Below are 25,760 nucleotides of genomic sequence, written 5' to 3'. Positions count from 1 at the left end.
TGGTAAGAGAAGGGTAAAGGGATGGAGAAGCCCTGCGAAGAGGCCAGGCTGCTGGAGGAATTTATAGAATCATAGAAAGCTAGGGTTGGAAGAGACCTCAGGAGGTCACACCTAGTCCAACCCCCTGCTCAAAGCAGGACCATAGCCAACTAGAGCATCCCAGACAAAGTTTTGTCTAGCCAGGGCTTGAAAACCTCCAAGGATAGAGATTCCACCACTTCTCTAGTGCAATTTTACTTAAGAAACAGCAGTTTGCCTCCCACTATTTACTTTTCCCTTTGGATTTTCTTTAACATCAAAGGCATGGTGGGCGAGAACCAAAGAGGATAAGCAAGTCCCAAGTGGGAGGACTGCACATATCCCTATGAGAGCTCAATTTTCACAGGGAGCCTTAGACTTTCATATTCCCCATACCTTACACAGGGAGTTAGAGAGTCCAGAACAGCAGTAACTGTCAGTTACAAATGGGCTGGAAGCAGGAGTTGTGAATGGGAAGTCAAGGACAGCAGCATCTTAAATCCCCCGTCTTGAGCATAGACGAATCTTATGCCTTCCTATGGGGAGGTGCCTCTGTTCACTCCAAACCGACAACCCTGAAAGTTATGGATTTGGACAGCTAAGCATTTTCTTTCAAAACTTGAGCCTGGGTCAGTCCTTCCTTTCAGAAGAGCTGGAAGAGGACCTCTCCACACTGTTCCAATCATCACGCTCCTCTTTAAAATTCAGCCATCTCCTTTTTATGCATGTCAACAGTTAAAATACTCACCCAGGATGAACAGATCTGCACTAATTCTCTCCCTGTCCTGATGGATTCAAACCCAAACAAATCTCACCTTTCAGGAGAGTGTCTTAGCCACCAGACTACTTAGGGACACATGGGCAATCTCAGTGCTTCCAGCTGAAAACGTTCCACTTTGCACAGAACCATGCAATGGTCAGTGTCTCACTGAACAAGCTCTGCAATATGCCTAGGTGAGGATGTTTTGTTCCAAGCCAACACATTGAGAGAGAGGTTCTCAGACTGCATTGCTGGCTCCCCTCCTGTCATATTCCAAAGTGTACCTGGGTCCCCTAAGAGAGGGGTGTTCACATCACAAAATCTGCAATTGGAGTTGGCAGTCTGAGCAAGAAAGCCAGAGGTGGAATGGGCACTATATTAATGAACAGTTAATATGCCTAGTGGGCAGGGCAGGTTGCTAGCATAATAAAAAGAAGCTTGCATATCTAGTGCTTCTGCTGTCCTTGTTCTGCAAATAGAGGCATTATTCTCAAAACCTGAACACTTACATAGCATTGTAAAAGAAAGTAAAAACCAAGAATGCATGAGTGCTTTGTGGGGCCATTTCAGGAAAGAGGAGGGTGGAATTGACAACACGGTCGATTTACACGCTGCATCTGAATTCTGTTAGTGTCAACATCTGAGCCGTTTGCTATCAGGTGGGGTTTCTTGCTGCTGGCATAATGCTAGCACAGCCAGGATTAATTATGGCCTTAAGTACCAGCAACTATTTTTAAAAAGTGAGTTTTAATGGTAGGAATTGTGGACTGTGACAATACCCATTTGAATATTTTGTTTCTGCTACTAAACAATTAAGTAACGATGTGACTAGTACTTAATGTCACTCCTGTAAGTACTTTGTTTTTGCCTAAAACGAGTAAAAATAAAGCTTTATGTAGGTTTTTATGATGTACAATTATACCCCTCATTAACTGCAACATGCACAATATTTGATTATGAAGATAGTTTCTATATGTATTCCAATACTGTACTATATCCAGTTTATTTACTGTACGATGGAACAGCAAATTTTTCTGGTTCTCCAAAGTTGTATCATAATTCTGGTTTTATTAGTAAGAAGCAGACAAAGAAAACACTCTTTGATTAACATTTACCACCACAGAGCTCAGCACTCAAATGATGCCACGGACAGCTCAGGCCAGTGACTCAGCCAAGATGCCATAGCACTCTGTGGTGCCTTGAGATCCTTTCAAGGGGGACATTGGCATGGTTAAATGCACAAACCTGATTCACAACAAACCCAGGTAGGAATCCACAGCATCCAAGACAGTCTAACCTGTTGCAGTCTTCCTGAATCCTCTTCAGCAACAGAATTACGCGATGTTTTGACTCTGGTAAAACAATAAGCAAAAGCTAAGAGCGGTTTTGTTTTGTTTTTTAATTAAATTTTTCTGTTTTTCAAGCCAAATCAAATTCCAAATCCTTGAGTCAGTCCAGAACCATAAGTGGCCCCACTACCAGCAAACACCCTCCACCCCTTTCTGGGGCTTCAGATACTCCCCAACCCTTTGGGCTTGGGTCTGCGTGCAGGATGCCCACCACAGGCTTGGGGTTCAAATGCCGCCAGGTTTTGTTTGCCCTCAACCCTATGGCTGCAGGAGCGAGCCAGGGAGGCGCCGGCCCTTCTCATGAAGTGGGCGCAAAGCCAAGCCCGTCCCACTCCAGCAGCCAAGCGGGAGGCTCACCATCCGTGTGCGCGGCAGGCACTGCTGGGCGCCGGCAGAGCCGCCTTCCCCGGTGCGAGTAGGTGGTCACGATGGTCCCGTGCCCAGCCAGCCTAGGGCTGCACATGATCTGAGGCCAAGTATTTTGTGAGGAGTGCTTTGACTCTGAGGGGCCCCTTGGGACTAAGAAGACCAGTAGCCACTAGTTTATCTTAAATCGAGACTGAATCATTTCCTCCTAATCGCCACACTTGAATCAACTCCTAATCGCCCGGCGGTGTTGCTCGCAGCTGGGCTGGGCTGGGCTCCGAGGACTCCGCGGGAACGCCCTTCTCTCGCTGAGGTGAGGGGAAGAGCTAGGCGGCGCCTCTTGCTCCCTTTTTATGCAAAATAAATAAAGTCAGGAAAGAAAAACGCAGCCACGGGCCCTGAGCCTTCAGAAACTGTTTGCTTGAGAAGCAAACACGCTAATATGCTACGGTTTGCAGGATGGTGGGGGGTAGCTAACTTTCTCCTCCGGAACATTACAGCTTAACGAGCCCCAGCTGCGGGCTTGGCACTTGGAAAGGCAAAAGACCTGCCGCACCTGAAGCGCAGCCCCAAAGTGCCCGCAGCTGAGGCCGCGGGACGGTGTCCCCCCCAGACACAAAAGACAGAGCACAGCGGGCGCTGCTTCCTCTTTTCTGCCGCAGGCTGGAGCCGCGGGGCTGCGCTGCGTGGAGTCGCCCGCACGTGTGTGCAGCCGCTGTCGCGCGCCAGCCCGGAGCGGAGCGGAGCGGAGCGGGGCGATGCTGTAGCGCACGTGTAGGGCAGGGCAGGGCAGGGCAGGGCCGGGCCGAGCCGAGCCGAGCGGGAAGGGGGCGGGAGGCGACGCATTGGCTGCAGCTGCGCTCCCGGCCGGCTCCACCGGCGCCGCTTCTCCTCCTCCGCCAGCCTTCAAAACCCCCAGGGCACCGGCCGGGCTGGGCTTGCGGGCTCCCTTCCCACCCCCTCGGGGAAGATGCAGAAAGGCTGGAAGAAGTATTTTGGCCAGAAGTCCCTCAGCGAGGTCACCATGGACGAGTACCTGGCCACCCTGGGGCTGTGCCGTAAGCTCACGGCCAAAGATGCCTCTTGTCTCTTTCGGGCTGTTTCAGAGCAGGTAAAAAAAAAAAATAAAAAAATCCATCAATGAAAGAGTGAAGTCCTGGAGGCATCCCAAGTGTGTGCTGTTCCGGAGCCTGGCTTCAGTGGGGGCTTCCCCAGTGCCCGTCAGCTGCAGCCCCCTGGCTGGGGCGCGCTCAGGGAGAGCCCTCGGCTCCTGCTCGCCGAGCCCTCCTCTGCTGCAGCCAGTGCGGCTCAAGTTTTCCTTCCCCTCTTTACTGGGAGAGGCTGGAGCAGCGGTGTTGCAGCTCCAGCAAGCATCAAAGGCCCCGAGTTGGAGCGTTTATCCTAACCTGCTGCGGGTGTGGGGGTTTTTCCCTCCTCCCTTTTTAAATAAAAACAGCTCCTGGGGAGGGGCAGATAAAAGCTGTGTTGTGGCTTAAATGAAACTTGGTGTCAAGAAGTGTGGCTGTCTTCCATTGCAAGTCTAATAGCTTGCCTTTCTGGTTCTCCTGGACATAAAAGGTTTAACATAATAATTCCTGGTATCCTTCCAAGCTAAGACCTCTAGCCTAAACCATGCCAAACTTTTTGCTGCTAGGAATATAAGGGAAGCTAGACCCAAACCACTGCTTATTTTGCAAAAGCACAGCTCCCTTGCATCAGTGTGATGCAGCAGGGCTAACCCCAGGCTCTGGGCCTGTTGCTGCTGTCCATTATTTTGGTGAATTTCCTCCCAGCTCTGTTCTTAATTTTCAGGCTCAAAGCCTGAGTGGTAGGAACGGCGCAAAAGGCTTGGGTTTTGTTCTGTCCCATTTATACAGAATTGTGGTACTTCTTGTTTTATGAAGTGAACTGTATGTAGTTCAGATCCAGTTTTTTCCCTATATCAGATCTGCCAAAATGGGGCTTAAATGTTCTGGTTTGGAACCATGTTTTGCCAGAACTACCTAGGGACCCAAAACAATCGCTCAACTTCCTTCTGAAGCTTCCTGTTGGTAGATATTTCATTTTAAAATTAAGTTTTACATAATGTTAGTCCAACCATTTAACGGGCTGCTTATAACCATCTAACATCACTACTGTCATGTTTATGACATACGGCTAGTGTTCATAACATGCTTATAATAAAGATAGTGATGTTAAGCACAGGATAGATTTGGTTTATATGACTGGTTAGGAAGCCTTGATTTAATTGTTGGTTTCTACAGAAAGTGCATTCTTGTTGTTTGATATCTTAATACATATCATTCACAACTCGGAGATAGATGTAGGTTTCATTTTTAGAAGGTACATCCTATACATTTTAAAGCGGTGATTTATTTTGATTATTTTTTCAGATTAATTTCGCAGATACATCAGAAAATTGTTTCAACTAAAGCAACATGTACATGTTTGTGGAAGAAATATCCAAAATACATAAGCAATTATCTTAACAAAACAAGCATGTGTATTTTTGAATTTTTAACTATTTATGTGAAATGTGTTTTTTTTGTTTAAAAAAAAAAAAACCCACATCAAAACTAAATAAATTATTTCAGCCAGGTCAACATGAGAAACTTAAAATACTGGGTTATGCAGCAAACTGTCTTCACCTCCCTCTTTGTGTTTATCCATAAACTGGAAAAGATGGACAAGCTTTCCTGCTTTTTTAGTTCCCAAGCAGTTTCTCAATTTGGAATTAATTGGCCCAAAGGAAGAAAATATTCTTTCTATACCTGCAGAAGAAGCTGCTGCTATTAAAAGCTGAATTATCACTTCAGTAGTCTCTGATGGGTCTGGAGTGACTGAAGTGACTTACTCCAGTTCACTGGTGTGACTTTCTTTAAAACCTCATCAGCAAACATATTTCTTGAATGGTTCACCCTTAGCCCTGACAATTCTTGTAGTTGGGCACCCAGCAGTCATCCATTCATAATACCATGTCACGGCCAACTCCTCTTCTTCAGCAGTTTAGGGTTGACCCTGGTATGGGGTATTGAGAATATTGCCAACAAAATGAGCTGGAGAAAGTGCTTTATCCATTCATTTTCTTAATGCCTGTAATTGAACTGTCATTGCATGTTTCACTCTTTCAAGGTCTCATTTGGTTCCTTCCAAGTTTCAAAAGCATCAGCAAGAAAACAAGATTTCCTGGAAATGGGCTTCAGGATACTCAGCATACTTTCTACATTTCTCTTTAGCCCAATGTTGAGAATTTTGGCTATGCCAGCTCCATCTATTTTGTCACAATTTTGTTCACAAATTATTGTCAGATTAGGCGAGTTAGTTTGGTTCCTCCTTCTTTTTTCAAAGTAGCTGCTGCAAAGTGGTTGTTATGGAAGTGTTTTGCAATTTCAGCATTAGCCTTTCTTGCCAGAGCACTGAAGTCTGGCTAAAAGGTGCATCAAATGAGCACCACAGCCATGTTATTAGTTTGGGACTTTCTTCTAGATTTCTGCTCATGTTTGACTCCAGCGTTGTCTGTGACAGCTGCATACTAGATGTTTGAAATTGTTATAGCTTTTACTACTACTTCTTGTGAGTATTCTGCTGTGTATGCATTTCCTGATATATCAATTGTTTCTGTAAGGTACACAGTTCCTTCTGTTGTCAGGCAAGCACATATTTCTGGATCATTGTGGACATTATTCCACCCATCAAGACTTGGGTTAACAATTTTCCCCCCTAGACTTTTTGCACACTGCTCCATCTTTCTTATACACTTTATCCAGCAATATTGTCTCAAAAAGTATATCATTAGAAGTTATCATCGTGGAATAGGGATTAGATCTTTGAGCTTTAACATATCTTAAATTAAAACTACCTTTATATAGGTTTATTTGTTAAAAGTATCTTGACAAACTAAAAAAAATGATCGAAATTAAAAAAAAAAAAATCTGGATTTTTGATTGGTTTGTAGGTTTGTTTGTTTTTTAATCCACCCTGGTAAAGCACTTTGTAACCTCTAAGTCAAAAAAAAGTTTGATGTGTGACTCAAAACTAGCCCCAGACCCTTACTTTTAAGCCTTCCTGATGCCTTTTTTTTTTTTTTCCCTAGTTGTTTTCTTGTCAGATTCATCATATGGAAGTCAGAAAGGCTTGTGTGTTGTTTATGAGGCAACACCAACACAACTTTGAGTCTGTAAGTAGATATGTACGCTTTAGAAATAATGGGGGAAGGTTATCTTTGAATGTACATATGCAGATATGTACACTGAAAACTTAAGCCATACTGTACTTTTAAATTGGAAATTAAAAAACAATCTTAAATGTGAAGAAAGATTAGAAAAAGAATCAGTTTTTTTAGTCAACTTTGTTTCTAAGGGTCTTAAATCAAGTCTGGGTAGTGTGCAATATTTGTAATTCACATTTTCTTCTAAAAGCTGAGCTCCTGTTTTAATGAGTAATAATTACATTGCAGTACAGATGTTGTCTTTGAAACTGTTTGTGCATGTTTGTGTGTAAAACTTACATTTTGAAGTCAAAATAAAAGCACAGGACACCTAAACCATGGTACAATGTGTACTTTCATGTCATTGTACACTTGCATTGTGGATGATTTTAACCAGTAGAGAGCCCTACCATCACCCATCAGAAACATTTTATATTTAGGTAAAGTGATACAGGCCTGTGACTAATGGCCAGGCCATGCTGTGGTGTTTTCATATACAGAATAACATTTTGTTATATTACTGATTGTGCTAAGAAATTTACTTCCTCCTGTAATAGCAGTGCACAATAGGCCTGATTGTCAGAATCTGATAGGCTTCTTATGTAGACAGGCTGACAGGTTTGGTAAATGTTTTTTAAAGGGCTTTGGCTGAGAGAAGCTTTCTGGATATTTTACTGACTCTTAGAAATCTAATTCATAAATGTCTTTCCTAGGCTGCTAAGGGAAATCTATATATTGATGTTAATGGTAATTTATTTTCTTGTCATCATCATCTTGCAATATTTTGAGCTTTTACCTCCAAAGGATTTTAAAATGCTGTTTTGTACTGAGTACTCGAAGCTGCCACTGGGGCAAAGGGGGATCTCACTGTGCTGTATGGTGAAGGACACTGGTATGCTTCCCTGTTTTTATGGAGCTTTAGGCCCCATACAGAGTAGCCAGGACCTAGGTCTCCTCAAAAAGAGAGACCAAGTAAATGGCAAAGTAGCCAATCCATTTGACCCATAAAGATCACTGGATTGGATGAGCACTTGAGGATTTGTCCTTGGCTGTGTTTTTTAGCATGTCTTCAGCTTGATATCCTTAAACTGTTCCTTTCAGTGAGGGTACCAGATATTAAACTTGGTTAACAACTAAAATTGTTGTTCTGTAGTTTTAAAAACAAATATACTTAGACACAGAAAATATAAACGAATGGTGCCAATTGTTGAAGTCACTACTTGGATCTGAAACTAGTAGACCCAGATGTTACTATTAGTAGCAAGTTTGTTTGTGTTTTTATTTTCTTATATGTAATTCCTGGACCTTCTGGGCCTCATTTTGGACTTGATGTTGCCATGTTTTTCTTTAAATTAATTAAGGAAATGCTGCCCTGGTTCTGACAGCATGATTTGTCCTTGACCATACACCTGGAAAAACTGGACTTAACTTGTTGCAGCCCAACCATCTAGAACTTCAGAGTTCTAGATACTGGGATGCTAAGCCAAGCGAGCACCCATCCTTTTGTTTAATGACTTAAATAATAACATCTTGTATCTTAAACCATTTCTGTTGGTTTTGATCTTCTACTTAAAAAAACAAAAAAACCCCCCAAAAACCCAAAAAAACAAAAAAACCCAACAAGGCAGGATAGGAGTTCTTTCATGTAATCTGAAAGATAGTGTTGACACTTTAAAGGGAGTGGGGAAGGGAACTTTTTAAGGTTTTCCAGTTCTGTGGCGGTTGAGAAGAGGGCCGAGGAAAGTAGCTGCAACCTTCCTCTAAAGTCTTTTCAGTATGAAATAGAAATCATAACCTTTACTGTTTAGCCATCAGCCATTATATGCATCTAATTTAATCTTTTTTTTTTTTTTCTGTTAAGTATGTGGAAGGGTCATTTGAAAAATACCTGGAAAGGCTGGGAGATCCAAAGGTAAGGCCAGGTTCATACTTGCATTGGCATGATTCCAGTGTTGATGCTACTAGGTCTTAATAGCTCCAGATGTTTGTTGGGATACGGTATTGAATGTTATGTTTTCTCCTGCTAACGGGGGCCTCAGTCCTACAGTTCTGTTCATGCAGGTGGGCCTTTGCTCCTAGGTAAACTTGTTGATTAGCAGTCGGATGCTGGGGCTGCATCCAGACAAGCGTGGACACTTATTTCCCCAGGGACAAGTAGCGGTGGCACACCTTGTGCTGCTGCTACTTATCCCTGGGGAATGTCTGTGCCACATGTCCTCTGGCACATGGCAGGTTACCCTGGGTGGGATAGGGGATGCTGTGGCCAGCAATTGTGCTAGCCCCAGCAACATTACCTGGGATCCTGGGGGCCTCCCAGAGCTGTAGCCACAGCAGGAGGCCTGGCCAGCAGCCTGGGCATGGCTCCAGTTTTGGTGGCATGCACTGCTGACATTGTGCACTGCCTCACTCTTTTTTGGAGTGTAGTTTTTTTGTTTTTTATCTTGGCATCTCCCAGGGTCAAACCCCCCCCCCCCCCCCCCCCCCCCCCCCCCGCGCAAGGTAGCAGCACAGAGAATCCCTGCATGTGCATTGTGGGGCTGCAGCTGGGTCTGCAGCACCGCATACTGCACATCTGCGCTCACCTGAATGCGGCCCGCAAGTATAAGGATTCACACCCCCTTGCAAAATGGACCAGGCTTCAGGGTTGGGGCCTCAGTTCTTTTATTTGTGGGGAGGAGGAAGAACAGACTTCTGGACACAGCAACCCTAACTTTTTTAAAAGGCTGCTACCATGTTGGGTGCAAAATACACAGCAAATTTCTTGTCAAACTTCATACTTCCTTTACATTTGAATACTTGAATTTGAGCTCAGACTCTCTTCCTTATTATTGAAAAGTACTGTTGTCTTAAACATTGGCAGCTAATGTGATTACACTACAAGAATACCTGAAGCAAATAGTGCCCTTATTTGAACAGACATTAAAAAAAAGCTGGATTTCTTTACCTTTTCCTTCTAGAGCTAAATACTACTTTAATCAGGATTATTAGGCCAGAAAATGAATATTAAAAAGGTAGTTGTCCCTATTCTCTGATCTCTCCAGGAATCTTACTATTAAAACTTCTAGATGCAACAAGAACTAGAATTTTGGAAAATGTGGAGTTAAGTAGTGGGCTATAGCTGAAGAGTGTATTATCATTTAGTACTTGCAAGTGGATTGGTGAACTTGCAGCCTTGTGACTTTGTTCTCTTAAGAGTTCCTCAGTCTGTCCTTAAAATACAAAATGTAGTTCTTGCACCAAATAGATAAACTAGTAAACAAAAGCCTTTAGCCAGTCTCTGAGCAGCAGGAGGGGCCTTTGGCTCTGGCCCATGACAGTGAATGTCACCATCCTAGTAGCACATGTACCTGGGTTCCAGTCAGCCTTCTGCCCACAAACTGCTCCGTCTCCAGTTTGGTGCTGTCTGCTCTCTCCTTGGGTTGCTTAAACTCCTTCATTACCTAAGGGTGCCTCTACATGTGCTACAGCGTGGGGTGGAGGGAGTGTTTTAATAAGAGTGGCTCTTGGGAGTTGCTCTAATTAAAATGTTGCAGTATCCCATGTATTCATCATCCCACATTTCAAAATTGTGGCGGAGGCGCTTTAACTAAAGCTTGTTTGGCGAACTTTATTTAAAGCATCCTTGCTGTCATGTTGAAACGTGAGACACTGAATACGCAAGATGCTGCAATGTTCTAATTAGAGCGCTTCAGCAGACTTGATTTTACGCTAGACTCCGTCTTCAGCAGACAGGATTAATCGTGTCTGCTCCAACATGTTCTAATTGGAACATGTCCGAGAATGTGTATAGGCACCCTGAATGCTCACAGCTGGACTTATGCACCAGGGCTGCCTGCCCCTCTTAAAGGGTCAGGCTACCCTGTTACAGTGCTGATTTTTCTCCTCTGTTAGGCTGGCATTGAATAAAACCACCAAAAATATTCTGAAGGGGTCTCTATGAGGACCGATCACTTGTTATAATTAACTTTGAGAAGGGAGGTCTAGTCTTCCTCATTGTGTCTATGAAACAGATGCTCAAGGGGAAATGTATTTGGGTGCCTTCCCTTATGGAGCTTTGTTTGAGCTTTTTATGGCTCTGAGGATAAATACCCAATATCTAGAGGTGGGCAGCAAATGCTGAATTTCTTTTCATAAAATTTGCTGACAAGCCCTCCTAATACTATAGTGAGGGCCAGAGTAGGGTTCCAAGTACTGGCAAAGAGTTAGCTGCACTTGATATCTACAGCAGTAGTTGTCTTTCCAACCTAATCTTAAAATATTTTTATGCACTTAGGAAAGTGCTGGCCAACTGGAAATCAGTGCGCTATCCTTGATGTATAAGTAAGTGTCTTTCTTCTTTCATTTAAACCTTACTTTTGTGGTAGAGCTTGAAAGGCTGAGGATTCTGTCCATGTGAGCCAGAACCTTTTGATTCATAAACTTGAAGGCCACAAGAGACCCACTCATGATCTAGTTTTGATACCAGTTTATATAATTAAGCACAGCTGTTCTCTGATCTGCTGTGTATGAAATAGCGATCATGGTCCAGTTCCTGGTAAAGGGGCACCTGTTTAATGAGATGTTGAAATTGATGTTCTACTTAAGACTTACAAGGGAGGACTGTTTCAGAAGCTATGGAGACTGACCCAAACCTTGTTACTGGAGGTTTTATTGCTGCTATCCATGTTGGGTTGGTTAGCAGGCTTCTAGTGAAATCTGTTTTGATATCTTTTAAAGTATTAAACTTCTGAAATGTTTGCATTGATGTTATTTCATAGGAAACTTATGAAATGATCTGGAATTGTGTACAGGGGAGCTATTTTAACGCTAGCCTTAAATATAACTAAAATCTGATGACTACCAACATTAAAATTGTGCTTAGTATTCTAGCTGTCTTCGCAAGTTTACCTAATAGGGACTTACTGTGCTTACCAGCATATAAGCCCTGATGTCCATTCAGAGCATAAATACAGCTGACACTTTAGGCTGCTTGTACATATCATGGGGGTTTCATTCTGTTTAGTTCTCCTCCCTACATTGAAACGGTGGATTTTTAAAAACACCACTTCAATTTAGGGAGAATTAAGCCAAACTAAACCCCTGTGGCGTGTACACAAGGGTGGGGCCCGATCCTTACCCGTCTCTTTGGTGGCAGGGTGGGGGTGAGCTGCCAGCAGGCCTGGTGGTCCCTGAGCTGTGCATGGGTCCCCCAGGTGGCACCCGCCCACTGGCACCCAGCCTGAGTGGTTCTGGGAGGCACTGCAGCTGCAAAGGCAAGCACCAGGCCCCTGCACAGCTCAGGCAGGTGGGCTCTGGGGAGGGAAAAAAAAAATGATCAGGCTAGCCACTCCTTTTTCTGGTGTCATTCCCCCCCCCCCCCCCTTGCCTTTCAGTGGAGCCTGCCTGCATGGACTGCCGCCGGGTCCCACAGCCTCTGAGCTGCGCTGGGCCTGCCCAGCCCTGAGCACGTTGGCTTCCAGAGCCCCATGCACTGTTGAACTTTATTAGGTAGCAAACTAAAACACCTTGGAGGTGTTTTATCTTGCTATGTACCATTTAAAGCATAATATGCTGCCGAGCATGCAAACAGCAATGCCATTAAAGTGGTGCAAAAGGGCATTTAAGCTGCTTTAAAGGCCAGTTTTGTACAAAGGCCCTTAATATGCTGCAGGCACTATCTTGCTACCAACACTGCTACTCTTTACTAAGTAGTATAGGATCCCAGTAACAGACTAATTAGACATCCTGTTTCAAAACTGATAAACACTTAAATTTTTACAAAGTGCTAATTGTATCCCATGCTAATTTTTTAACCTTCTCATAGTAGCTAATTTTTCCTGTTTGGGCTGTCATGGGCAGAAAAACTTGATCTTAGAGAATCACAGTAAGGTACATTACTTATTGTCTGAAAGCAGATACCATCACTTCCTGAATATTTCTTATTTCAGGTTGAGGAGTTTAAATCATGCAATTGGTTAGTTGTTGCTTAAATTATGCTTGTATTCACTTGTAAATAAGAAATGTTTTAGCCTAGTTTCTCTATGTATAAATCAAAAAATGGATTTTCCAAACTGTTCCATTCACACAGCTTTGCAACAAGCTGAACATTCCATTAAATGCTTGTTCTTTCAAGTCTCTTGTTTTTCCTCTGCTTACCCAGTCACGACTTAATTTTGTACCGGTACCCTGGAAAGCCACCCACCTATGCTACAGACAATGGCTTTAAAGATAAGGTGAGGAGATGTGAGCAAATTTTCTCTCTCTCACTTCTAGATATCCCTAATTTTGCTGAGTGGTATCAAACCTATCCCTTTTTAATTTTGATTTTTTTTTAACTACAGTGAAGGTTCTGGGTCTGCAGAGTTTCACACAATTAAACCAAAAAATCCAATAGTTAACTTTAGTGAGGCTGATGCTTTGCCAATTAGTATGTTCACAGTTGAAAACACTCATTGCACAGCAGATCACCCTTTTTATAGACTCTTAAGTTCCTGATGGCTGCAGGAGTTGAAATGTTACAGCCTAGGAATCTCCCCATTTCATCAGCCTTTGCTTTTCTGGGATTCTGCTGTCTAAATACAGCTCCACATGACTCTTTTCTTGATTGCAGTGTAGCTGGGAACTGCTGTTAAGTTAGCCTGTTTTGTAAGTGTGCTATACTAAAAACTGTATCGAGATGCTTTTGGGAAGCTTTCACTCCAAAGATTAACTTATCAAAGTTGGCAGCAGTATATTACTGGAGTCTGTGTGCAGTTGGCTATTTTTTTTTTTCATTTTATTTTGCTGCATGTTTTAACTACCAGAGGTTGTGCCAACAGGAGACATGGTGCACCATGCAGGCGAGTCCAGAGCCTAAAGCTGCTGACACTTGAGGTGCATCAATAGAGATTCTGGGGGCAGATACCAATAGCTGATATTTAGGGAGGCATATCGGCTGATACCAATCCAATACAGATGCCTCCAGGTAGTAAATCTGCAGTGGTGGAAGGGGCAGGAGGGGCGCAGATCAACGCCCCCTGCAGTGAGGGGGGGGCAGGGGCAGGTGTTGCCCAGGGGGGTGGGGGCACGGGATGGGGGCAGAGCTGGTGGGGGAGGCGCGGGGGCTCCCATGGCTGCTTGGACCCTGGGAGGGCACGGTGGTGGGGAGGGAGCATGTGCCTCCAGATCTGCACAGGTCAGGCTGGAGCTGGGGCTGCACGGGGCTCTTCTCAGTGGGGGTTGGCTCAGAGCAGGAGATGGGAGGGGGCTGCAGTCACCCCAAACTTCACCGCAGCTCCGCTCCCAGTGCTGCCACTGCCACCAGCCACCTGGTGCAGTCTCGGCTCTTCCCAGTGTGTGAGTGGAGGTGGGACATTGGGCCAGACTGCGCCTGGTGGTGTGGGGCTGGGAGCAGAGCTGCTGTGAAATTTGGGGGGGGTGCAGCTCCTCCCAGCTCCTCCAGTGCCCTCTCTGAGCCCACCCCTGCCAAATAGAGCCCTGTGCAGCCCTGCCTACAGCCAGCTGCCCACTCCATGCAGATTCAGGGGGCACAGCACCCCTGCCCTCCTGGGTTGCAAGCAGCAATGGGAGCTGCTTCCCCCTTCTCCCCCCTAAATGAGCTGTGCCTATGTCCCACACCCCTGTCCAGCTTGGGCAGCACCTTCCCCCTCCCTCCGTAACTGAGGGGCATCAACCTGCTGTCCCCACTCCTTTTCTGACTTACCAGCTGGAGGCAGCTTTCCACGCTGCCAGCTCTGCTCTGTGCTCCACTGCTGCTGTGTGCAGCATGGGCATTTGTCCGCCCCATCGGGCCAATATCTGATGCAGCAATTTTCTTTATTGGTACTGATCCAATATTGGACTGATGTATCGGTGCACCTCTAGCTGACACTGATAGCTTGGTAGATATCCACACTGGCATTATGGCAATGCCTGTAGGCTACCTTGGGCTCATTCTTCCTAGAGTGATAGATTGTATTTATCCACTTTACATCAAATGTGTTTAGATGCATGTAAACTGCTATCAAAAAGCAACTCCTCTTGACATAACTTTAAAGCATAGACTTGGCATGAATGCAGAATACGAGCATAAAATACAGGGTTGATACTGCCAGTAATGCATACAGTTTGGAAATTCTGCATCTAATGGCCAACTTCTTCTAGGACACCTTTTGTTCAAAAGGCACTTGGAGTAAGCGGTCTCATTTGGTGTTTAACACTTCAGGATATGTATGTCTGTTACTGGCATGGAATTGGTTGACAGACTTATTTGTACTCTTGTTGCATTTTTCTTAAATCTGGTAAACTTTCTAATGTTTACCCATTGTTTGCATAGGGAATTAAAGTTTTGGTTTTAGAATAAATAAATATTAGAGTTAAAATGTCAGATAAATAGTTCAGTTTTCTCTTATTGCTTCCTTAAAGCCTTATTTTTGTCTTCCTAGATTTTGCTGTGTTGTTCCGGCAATGGCCATTATGACTCTGTGTATACAAAACAATTTCAGGCAGATGCCGCTGTTTGCCAGGGTAAATTAAACTCTTTCTGTGAATTGTATTGTGTATTTTGATGTTTCACTTCTCAGTTTTTTGTTTCTGAGAGGATTGTGTGGGGCCAGTGAAGTGGTGAACTTGTCAATCATTTTTAATTGAGGTTAAAATAACTAGGGTTTCATAAGTCTGTAACGTGTACATCTGCTACTGGAAGATCACCTATGAAACTCTAGCTGTTCCTTTTTATTTGACATGATATTGACCTTTTAAATTGTATGTCTTGTTTGTCTAGCTGTGTTGTATGAGATCCTGTACAAAGATGTGTTTGCCATGGATGAAGAAGAATTGAGAAGTGCAGTGGAGATGTTTCGAAGTGGATCCAAGAAGAACAGAAACAGTGTCTCCGTTGGAAGTGAGGATACAAACTTTGATTGCCTCCCTGAGAAGTCCTTCAAAAGCTCATCGGAAAAGAGGTAACAGTTCACTTGTAAAGAGAATGTGGAGGGACTAACTTATTAATGTATTTTCTGAACTATGACATGGAAAACCTGAGTCTTTTCAAAATTTGTGGCATCAAGCTGGAATCTGAGCATGCTATGGAAGAGGCAGTGCTGTCCCTGCAGTTGTTAGCAGAGCTGGATTAATGCATAGGCAAGCTAGGCACATGCCTGGGGCCCTGGTCCTTCCCCCTGTGGCAGTGGTGCAAATGGCCCCGTCTGCCTCCCCTTCCCTTTGCCAGCCTTGTTGCTGTGGCAGCTGCTTCCTAGCCATGACTGAGCACCACTCCCCACAGGCAGCAGCACTAGGGTGGGGAGGGAGGTCTCGACCAGCTAGGGGCCTGAGAATTCATTTGCCTAGGGCCCACTAAAGGGTTAATCCAGCCCTGGTTGTTTAGTAATGCAATTAAACAGAAACATCACCCACTGGTGATAGGAAAGGTTTGACAGTAAAATTTGAACTTAGGTTTATTTACAAAAAAAATGGTTCCTATGCGTAAATTAATCTTACTTTAAAAAATAGGACCGTGTATCTTCTAAATCCCTTTAGTACTACAGAGCCATCACTCCTATGAGGAGATGCACTGGATTCTATTATTGCCTGTCCATCACTAAAGTTTATGTTCCAAATGTAGGGCTAAATTCTTTGTCCCTGGTTTGGGAGTCATTAATGAGGCTGCACAGGTGAGCAGATACAAGGTATGCTATGCCATCCTTATTAAAGTTTGTGTTGCAAAGAACCAAGCTTGTGGTAGTTTTGCAAGTTCCTAAACACTTGAAAAAGGACGGACCTTGATAAGGAATCCTTACTGAGATGAAAATGCAAAACCTAAATTGTTATTCTGTCCACAGATAATTAAAGTAATGTTTTTTTGGTTCTGCAGAATGGAATCCTATTTATTGTTCCTTGATGCTTAAAACAATATTTGTTGCTGTTACACAGAGGAGCAGAAGGGAAAATCCTTTTCTATGAAATTAGAATTAAAGGTTTTGAGAGCAAGTGAATGAGTGAGTGTGCACACATGCATAAGTGCACTTGTGACATGAGTGAAATATAGTACAAATATAATGTGTTAAGATGCAAATCAGAATGTACCACTTGGTGGCACCATGGTGCTTCTAGTAGGTTTGTTTAATCATTTGGACTTGGTTTGAGTCCTGGTCAGAAATCTTGCATCTTTATGATCCTATTTTTAAATTGCTTAGAGTGGAAGACTGGGAAGGCAATGATACTGACAACTCAGCTGAAGATAAATACAAACAAGGCACTGAAGAGGCAAAGGTTGGCAATTAAGGAGGAATCCTTTTATTCTTTCTTGTTAGTGTAATGCTCCTGACACATTGATTATAGCCAAATCAGTATTTCCCATTCCAAACACTATTATTGGGCTTTTATGCCTTGTTGTTTTCTCAAACTTTTTTACGTACATGTTTAGTTTTCTGGCCTGGCATTTATCAGTCAATCTCATTGAGTGAGACTTACCATTAAAAAAAAACAACCAAAAAACTTACTTCTCAGCTCTCTTGTTCTTCTCTAGCTAATATTAAAGGAAATAAATAGGAAAAATAAAACCACCTGGACTCCAGGGAGTAAATAGTCATTGCTTTTTTTTTTTTTCATTCTACTTTCTTTCAAAAACCCCCCCATCTAATTTATCTTTTATTTGAGAAGACACAGGACTCTCCTCAGCTGGGCTTTAAAGTGATTCAAACTAGGCCTATCCACTGCTTTATAGGGTCCTTATTTTTAGCAGTGATAAATATCTGCAGTTCTAACTGCCTTTGAATGGAGTTGTGGGTGGTCTTTGAAAAATCAGGCCCTAGTTAGTTGCATTTTCAGTTTTTGCCTACATAAATTGCCTTGTCTGAAATCAAGCAAATCGGTAGAGAATCTGTTGCTAGCCTTTTCATATGGCCTTTATTCGTTTGCTCAGAACTGAGCCCTAGAATTCATAATACTTGAAGGTTTGTTCATATTCTTCTCAGATTTTTGTACTGGAAGAAAACTGCTTCAGTGTTTTTTTTGTAGTGGAACTGAAAGAGGCAGTAAAACAAAGCTTGTGCAGCTGTTACAGTAGCTCAGACCTTTGGCAGGGAAGGAAAGTGTTTTAAATGTGACAGTCCATTTTAACTCTGTTTTAGCCTCCAGAAAATCCATCAAAGATGCCTTTTCCCTATAAAGTGCTAAAAGCCTTGGACCCTGACATCTATCGAAATGTAGAGTTTGATGTTTGGTTGGACAGCAGAAAAGGTACTCCCCAAACCTTTGTATGTTGTACATTTCTGGCAGAAAGTAAAAGCTGCTAGAGTTTTTATGGTTTACTTTCTAGATATACACGTATTAGTCTCTGAGAGGGGTTTGAGCAATTAGATGCACACCAAAAGCTGTTAAGGAACATGGACTACCCCAGTAAACATTTGTGGACAGTACAGGTCATTAGGGTTGTGCAAAGCTTTGGCAGCTGATTCGATTCGGAGGAGATTTGGCCCTATTCGGGGACTGAACCTCCGAATCCGAATAGAACTGGGAGACCAAGTAAAAGCTCCGTCTCGATTCAAAGCATCTGAATTGATTCAGAAAAGATTGGGCCATAAACTAAACAGACACAGCTGCCTCCAGTTGGTAAATCTGGGGGAGAGAGGGATTGGGGCTGCCCCAGCCTGGGGCAGGGGGGCATGGGATGTGGGTGCTGGGAGCAGGGTGTCTGCCCTGCTGCCTCTTGCCTGGTGGGGGGGAGTGGGATGCGGGCACAGCTTGCTATAGGAAGAAAGGAGCAAGTGGTAGCAGGGCATTGCCCCCACTCCCAGCACTGCTGTGCCTGCATCCTGCACCTTCCACACCGGCTGGCAAGCAGCACCAGGGCAGAGGCAGAAACAGCCAGAGGAACTGTGGGAGAAGCACCCATGGCTGCCCTGCCTGGCCCCAGCCTCTGGCACTTAAAAAGAAAGAAAGGCCCTGGACTCGCCAGCTGCAGGAGCAGTGATCTGGGCCTCTGAGGGCTTGTCTGGGAGCTGGGGCAGCTCCACCTGTCAGACAGCCTGGCACAGCTCAGCCCCAGCTCCCAGACAGCATGTGGTGCCTTACCAAGTTGTGCTGCACCTGTGCAATGGGGCAGGTGCCAAGCAGGTGGGAGCAATCCCCACTGCGCAGGGTGGGGCGCTCTGCCACAAGCCCTCAGAGGCCCCAGTCACTGCTCCTGCAGCTGGTGAGTGCAGGGCCTTTTTTTTTTCTTTCTTCCCTTGAGTGCCAGGAGCTGGGCAGGACAGCCCTGGGTCATTCTCCCATGGCTCTCCCTGCTAGTCTGAATTGGCGCCAAATCTTCCAAAGCTGATTCAGAGATTCAAGTCACTGTCCTGAATTGAATCGCTGTCCTCTGAATTGCCCAAATCCAAATAGAATACTTCCCTATTTGCGCCAGCCTACAGGCCGTTGATTTCCTCTCTAAGCAATACTTCTAACACTGGTACTAAGGCTCTTAATCAATGTATTTCTTAGTAGATCAGATTTTATGGCATAGAAGGAGCTGGGATTCAAAGCCAAACACAAACATGCTCTAAGATGCTCTAAGTACAATACTGTACTTGCAGGTAGTGATTAAATTTAAAATGGCATCTCAATTATTTTTTACTTTCTGGTTGCCATGTCTACAATAAGGCTTTTGTACTTGTTTTAATAAATGCTTCTGGTTTCAGAGTAATGTAACAAAGGGTCAAGTTGAGTGTTGGGTAAGTGTTCCAAACCACCATACGTTTCCCCAGGTCTCTAGGCTTGCACACTAAAAGAAATTTGACTTAGTCCCACAACTTGAGGTGCTGTTGTACTTCACAGGATCCTATGTGGCCGATGTCAGATGATGACTTTTCTGGCTAACATTTTCCTTCAGATAGTGAATGGAGGCATTTGGGTCTGTCTTGTATGCTAGGGGATCCCAAACAACATACAACAGGGGTTACTTTGCTTACCACTGAAATTTGCCCTGAGGGATGGGGACACAGTACAATAGCCAGGTATCAGCCTGCAGCAAAGCTCTACAGAAGTCTAAGGCAAAAATGAAGAACAGTCTGAAGTTTATCAACAAGGGAGGTTTTAGGGCATGGTGGTGTTGCCCAGTTGCACCCCTTCCCTTTACAGAAGGTGCTGTCTGCTCTAATAATAAGTGTCAGTGTGCTGTATTTGTGCATTCAAAAGTTCCCAGTGCCATGCTGGGGTATTGACTACATATAGTTGCTGGAAGAAAGGGCTTACTGAACTCGGTGCTCTTCTTGCAGCTTGGAGGTAGCCATGTTTGCTTTGCGAGATTTCATGGGATCACAGCACCATCAAACATGGGGACATTAAGGGAAATGAGAGAGAACTCAGCCTGTAGTACTTGGTACCTTGTGATCAACTTGAACTTTTAGGATAAAGTTAGGTTTAAATGAAGAAAGAACAGTAGCTTAAAACTTTTTTTTTTAAATTTTGATCTTATTTTTTTAGAACTTCAAAAAACTGATTACATGGTGTTTGCTGGGAGACAGTACTATTTAGGAGACAAGTGTCAGGTTAGTACTTACAGCAGATTCAGTTATGATGAATTTATTAAAGTTGCTTGAAATAGAATGTATTCTAAGTCTTAAAATGATCAACTTGCAGGGTGTTCAAACATGTATATTTTTCCTTCTTTCATTATGTCTATTAAATATACCTTTTTATATAAAATCTAAAAATAATGGAAAATAGTACTAAGGAAAGGCAGCTTCGAATCTGACCAGGGACTAGTGCTATAAATGCTAGAAGTACACGAGTTCCAGACTGAACTTCTAAAATGCAGAGGAGCTGGGGCACCTGCGCATTGATTAGGCCTGTGCTGAGTTCCATCAGCTAATTCGGTCATGCAGACTGGCCATAGCCTTGCAACAGATGCCTAATTACGTGGGAAGGGGAGGGCAGAGTGCTGAAGTAGCAAGAGAGGAACAAGAGATGCCAAAAGGAAACTGCTTGCCTAGATGCTTTGTCTCTAAAACCAGGGAGAAAAGAGATGCATGAAGGTTGTCCCTCTCCAAATTATCATTATCTTTTTAACCTTTTAGAGTGAGCAAGTTTAGGTGTCAAAGTGGCACCTTTTCTAGTTGGTGATCAACTTTCTTCTAGTTCACCTGTTTCTTCTACTTTGATTCTCACAGTTTTGCATTAGTTGCTGTTTGAAGTAGTGCTGTTTCTAAAAGAATGTTTGGGGTTTTTTTCCCTTTTTTTCTTGTTTCATCTCTCACCCTACTGTCCATCTCAACTTTGTTCTTTGAAAGTTCTTAAAAGCCATTCTCTCTGGTGTCTGACTTGCGTTCCATAAAGCCGTTTGAAAACTCTATCAGGAAACTATTTCCTGATGTGCTGAGCCATTTTTTTTCATCCATTGGATCACTTATCCCTCTCATCCTGTGTGTATATTGGGATGAGTAGGGAGTGCTGCACTGGGCAATTCCAAAACTCTTTGCCTAACTCAGTGGAGTTTGACCAGCACAAAAACAGACTCTTCTATTAGCGTTTGTTGGGGGAACCAGAGTTCTATTGACAATGCACTGTGACACTTCCTTATGCCTCTCTCTCTCTTTCCTCAGGTGCGTCTGGAGTCAGGAGGTAAGTATTACAATGCTCATATCCAGGAAGTTGGACAGGATGGCAACACAGTGACTGTGTTCATTGAAGAGCTGGCAGAAAAGTAAGCAATTGGAAAAACCACCTAAAGGCACCCCTCTTATTTACTGTGAACTTCCTTACCATCTGCCCAACCATGCATGTGCATGGGTACGCTGTCTCTGACCAGGGTTGAACTGGGGTTGTCAGAACGAACCTAAACACTAGGTTTTGGTTTCTTTTTTAGAATGTAAAATCAGACTCTCAAAGAAACCTCACCTCCTAATTGGTTCAAAATCTTGACAGCAGCTTTCATTTTATCGCTAGTATCCAGAGGAATGACAGGTGCTTGGGTTGTCATACACTGATGTTTCAGGTATTATCTGATGGTAATGCTTAATTAGAATCACTGCGTTGCTTTCCTTTTCTGGAAAGCGGAAGAGACCTTTCTGCTTGGGCTGAGTTTATAACAAAACTTTCATTCTGCATAGATTTTTCTAAATCTCCTCCACTGTGAGGCTTGAATTGCAGCTAAGTGATTAAGAGCATATTTGACACTTGTTCTGACAACCCTGGCTCAAATTTTTCTCCTTCATTCCCATACTTTGGGAGGTTTTGTAAATACCTTACAACTTATTTAATTAAGATAAATATCTTGTGTTATGCATGTTGCAAAAATGCTACCTTGTTGTCATGTTTGTAGTGTACCTGTCTGTAGTGATAGTATGCATGCTATGGTGTCATATGCAGAATAGAAATAAAAGATTTTTGTGGTGGACCCTTACCTAGAAGTTCTAAGGGCAAGAGATCAAAGTTTTAGTGCGTGGTAACCTAAAAGAGATTAATAAGATTGGTTTGGGCTTGAATAGCTAGCTCATCTTGTGAAAGCTGAGATGGTTTGGGGTATAAATGGACATCACCAAATGAAGTTGATTAGCCATGCCTGAATGTGTCCAGCACAGCTGATTTGCTTCACTGGATGAAACAGACCTTGCCTGTTGTTCTTCAGTATTGGGCCCTGTGGGATAAAACTCCAAGCATGCCTCTGCAAATGGAGGAATTTAGGCAGGTACTCCTGGGCTTCAGGAGCCCAAATCCTGCATGCCACGACAGTGGGAATACCCAGGATGCCCAGAATTAGGCCTCTGAAGCTTGGCCGGAGCTCTGAAGATATCGACTACAAAAGCACGGCAACAACTTTTACCACTTACATTGAGGCCACACATTTTGGGTATTTGTGGTGCAATAAGGGACTTGCATGTTCGTTTGCTTGGTCTCTGTGCCTTCATGAAACAATTTATGGCAGAACAAAGGTAACGCCAATTTTCTAGCCTTGGATCCACATTGAATGATAAAAGCAAAAAAAAAAAAAAATAGAGGAAGGGGAGATATTAACTTATTTGAAGAAAATCTGCTCATCCAGACAGATTTGCTCTACCTAAAGAAATTAAATGTCCTATAAATGTTACTCCCTACATTACATTAGTGTTTCTGGGACTGTGGTTACTCTATCTTTATGTAGGCATACTGTTCCATTGGCAAACTTAAAACCTGTGACACAAGTGACACCTATCCCTGCATGGAATGTAGTCCCCAGCAGAAAAGGAGGAAACTATCAGAAAATAACAGGTGGATACATCTCGGAAATAGGTTTGTACATGGTTTCTACTAGGATTCCCTCTAAGAGAATGAGAATAAATAGTAGCAGCCTTCAGATATTGAAAATAATTTATTTTAAACTTTTTTAAAATATAAAACACTTCAAGATGATTGTGATATCTCTCTGGAGGGGGGATGAATGAAGTTGAAGTTCTGCTGGATGTTTTACTGGGGCACTTAATTGAAAGTATTTATTAAGTTTACTACTACATAACATTTCTGTGTGTTTAATTTAACACTTCACAGGATGAGAGAGTGGGAACAAGCCCCTGGACTCAAACCTAGCTAATTTGACTGGAAAAAATGATGCTAACATCAGTGGTGGCATGAAATGAGGCATGGCTACAACAGTACAATTCTAGAGCCAGATAATTTAAGCTTCCTGGGTCAAAAAAGGGATTTTGTAATGATCTAGTCCTATAGGCATTTTTGGAGAAAAAGGTCTTCAGGAACCAATTTGAATGCTAAGGGTATGGATTTGACTAGCTAATTCCTAAAAGGGTATCCCATGCATAGGAAGCATGTTATGTTATGTTATGTTAATCTACTTATAAAGGCCTTAAAATATGCCAAAATGCACATATTTTGGTTGAATGGTTCATAGTAGAATGACTTCTTTTCTGTGTTTTAGTTCAAATGTTGCAGACAATTTCACACGAGAGATTCTGTGGCAGTAGTTATAATCTGAAGGATACCTTAGAATTTATTTCCTATTTTTGCTTAAAATTGCAGAAATGGATATGAAGACACGGAAGAGGTTGCTTAAGAAAGTCCGTGGAAAGGAAGTGTATATGGCTGTCGCCTACAGTAGAGGTCAGCCAGTTCTTCCACCTAGGATGCAGCACAATGTTCCTTCAGGACGCTCTTCTCCAGTACACTGCTCCCAGCCTGGGAACATGGCGCCGTATGAACAGTACCGTCCTCAGACTTCTCCTCAGAGGCATGGCAGGGGCTATGGAATGCCAAGGTAGGAAGCCTTGGAGCCTGTCAAAGATCAGCATCCATTCACTGTTTGGAGTTGCACCCTTTTTTAGTCCTAGCTAATTTTTAGATGCTTAAAGATTAACACTACAAGTGAGTTTTATCTTAGAGCATGTGTAGGCACTTCCCGGTAATTGCACCTTTTACCCTTTAAACTTAGGGGATCTGCCCGATTTATAAACAGGCACAACATGGTTGGCCCTCAAATAGCATTCTACCCCAGTCCAGGAAAGAGATGTTATCAGAGTTATGACAATTTCTCCTACAGGTCCCGGTAAGTGAATATATTAACCTCTTTACAAAACATTGTACTAGAAGCCGGGAGGGGGGAAATAAGCTTGAAAATGGCGTATTATCAGTGGGTATATTGTGTTGAATATAAGAGATTTTCCAAATATGTTATAATTAAAATTGAATGCTGGAAATTTGATGAAACTCCAGTTTGGTTGTCTTTGTCCTTTTTCTTCCTTCCTTTGCTAAAGTTCATACAGTCGAAGTCGCCGGCAGATGCAGTGTGTAAATAAGGAATGTCAGTATGGATTTGTACCAGAGAATGGAGAAGAGCCTCAAGGCTTGGAAGAAACCATAACTTTCTATGAAATTGAAGAAGGGGATGAAACGGCTTTTCCTGCTTTACCAGTAAGTCACGAACTAGAGGCTTCCTTTTTTATTTTGACTAGTGTTTTTAAAGTAAAAGCATATTTTGTACAAATATGCAACGTAAGTTTTTTGTTTTGTTTTTGCCTTATGTGCAAAGTAAGACTGGCCACTACTCAAAAGTAATTGTTGCACAATTAACTATTTACATAATAAATTTAGACTAGCCACACATGCAAAATAATTATTGTATGAGAAATGACTAGCCAGCTATTAAAAAAAAAAAAAAGTCAACTGGCTATAAAGTTAATGCTTGAAAATGTGTAACAATTATATAGCTGGTTTCTATCCAGCTTTAATCTGAACGTGTAGCAGGGTTTGTAATTTCCTGTTCCTTGGAATAAGCTTTTTTTGAGCTTATGTTCATCTTTGAAAGATATATGCAAGGGGATGCTCTATGTGTTGCCATGCTGTGATTCATAGCTAAAGAAAATGAACATGGATTCTGTAGGGAGATTTAACTCCAGATTAAATTGTCTGTTTGAATTTTTCACCTTCCTGCCCTAAGCCTTACCATGTATCTGTTGCATCAATACCTGCCTTTTAGCATCTTGCTTAGTTGCAAGTTACTGCCCTAATCAAAACATAGTATGCACAAACCATATCTTTTCTGCAAAAGGACAGCTAAAAACTCCTAAATTTGGCTTATTCTTCAATACCTCCCACATGGCATTCCTATACAATTAAATGTACCACGGAATGCCCTTTTAAGTTGGTCATGAGTGCAGATCCTCTTACAAACTGGCAACTTTACCATTTTGTTGCAGTGAATTTTAGACGTACAGATTTCAATTTATAAATCTGCCTGTAACTGAATTTCAGAAGAAAAGAAAACTGAATTTTGTTTTGGCAGCCAGTTTTGTATCCCTTCTTTTAGCTCTGAGCTCAGTCTGTGACCTTTTACTTCGTATCTTAGATTAAATCTTAAGCGATTTGGATGCGTTATTCTGCAATGTTCTTTTCAGACTCAGAATCAATAATGGTTAGAAGAAGTAGTATTTTTTTTCCCTTGCATATGCACTTGTATCCATTATTGCATTGTTTCTCATGTTCAACCAACCATTTGGCATTGCCCTTGATGTTGAAATTTTTGTTTTACCGTTTCTTCCCCTGTTCACCACTGTACTTAGTAAGCGGACTTTCAAGTTGAAATCACTCTGGGAGAAGTGTTGTTGCTTTTGGGTTAAACAAGGCATTGTTGACATTA

The 25,760-nt window shown here is 42.9% G+C and overlaps 1 protein-coding gene and 1 long non-coding RNA gene across 11 annotated transcripts in view; one reads left to right on the top strand and one right to left on the bottom strand.

Annotated features, from left to right (window-relative positions):
* Window positions 1-2,581, bottom strand: part of LOC132252166 (uncharacterized) — a 53,381-nt gene extending 50,800 nt beyond the window's left edge. Inside the window, exons 1-2 of the long non-coding RNA XR_009463996.1 lie at window positions 2,485-2,581; window positions 2,076-2,130 (exon numbers count right to left, since the gene is read on the bottom strand). This is a non-coding gene — a long non-coding RNA (uncharacterized LOC132252166). The remainder of the gene's footprint in view (window positions 1-2,075; window positions 2,131-2,484) is intronic.
* Window positions 2,582-2,725: 144 nt separating this feature from the next.
* LOC102573320 (ALG13 UDP-N-acetylglucosaminyltransferase subunit) overlaps window positions 2,726-25,760 on the top strand; it is a 41,755-nt gene continuing 18,720 nt past the window's right edge. For 7 of the 10 annotated variants that reach the window (XM_019487830.2, XM_019487828.2, XM_019487824.2 and 4 more), the window contains exons 1-15: window positions 3,377-3,604; window positions 6,587-6,670; window positions 8,562-8,612; window positions 10,974-11,020; window positions 12,840-12,912; window positions 15,103-15,184; window positions 15,441-15,621; window positions 16,852-16,927; window positions 17,788-17,896; window positions 20,123-20,187; window positions 21,241-21,341; window positions 22,779-22,906; window positions 23,648-23,882; window positions 24,057-24,170; window positions 24,379-24,535. In XM_019487830.2, coding sequence (XP_019343375.1) covers window positions 3,464-3,604; window positions 6,587-6,670; window positions 8,562-8,612; window positions 10,974-11,020; window positions 12,840-12,912; window positions 15,103-15,184; window positions 15,441-15,621; window positions 16,852-16,927; window positions 17,788-17,896; window positions 20,123-20,187; window positions 21,241-21,341; window positions 22,779-22,906; window positions 23,648-23,882; window positions 24,057-24,170; window positions 24,379-24,535 — 1,644 coding nt within the window. In that variant the 5' untranslated portion in view covers window positions 3,377-3,463. Of the gene's footprint in view, window positions 2,807-3,376; window positions 3,605-6,586; window positions 6,671-8,561; window positions 8,613-10,973; window positions 11,021-12,839; window positions 12,913-15,102; window positions 15,185-15,440; window positions 15,622-16,851; window positions 16,928-17,787; window positions 17,897-20,122; window positions 20,188-21,240; window positions 21,342-22,778; window positions 22,907-23,647; window positions 23,883-24,056; window positions 24,171-24,378; window positions 24,536-25,760 lie in introns of those variants that run through there. The other 3 variants (XM_019487827.2, XM_014607156.3, XM_059732810.1) reach the window with 3 other exon arrangements.

Source organism: Alligator mississippiensis, chromosome 8, assembly GCF_030867095.1.
Source record: "Alligator mississippiensis isolate rAllMis1 chromosome 8, rAllMis1, whole genome shotgun sequence".
Lineage (NCBI taxonomy): Eukaryota > Metazoa > Chordata > Crocodylia > Alligatoridae > Alligator > Alligator mississippiensis.
Note: the sequence above shows the minus strand (reverse complement) of the source record. Positions and strands in the feature narration are given on the sequence as shown.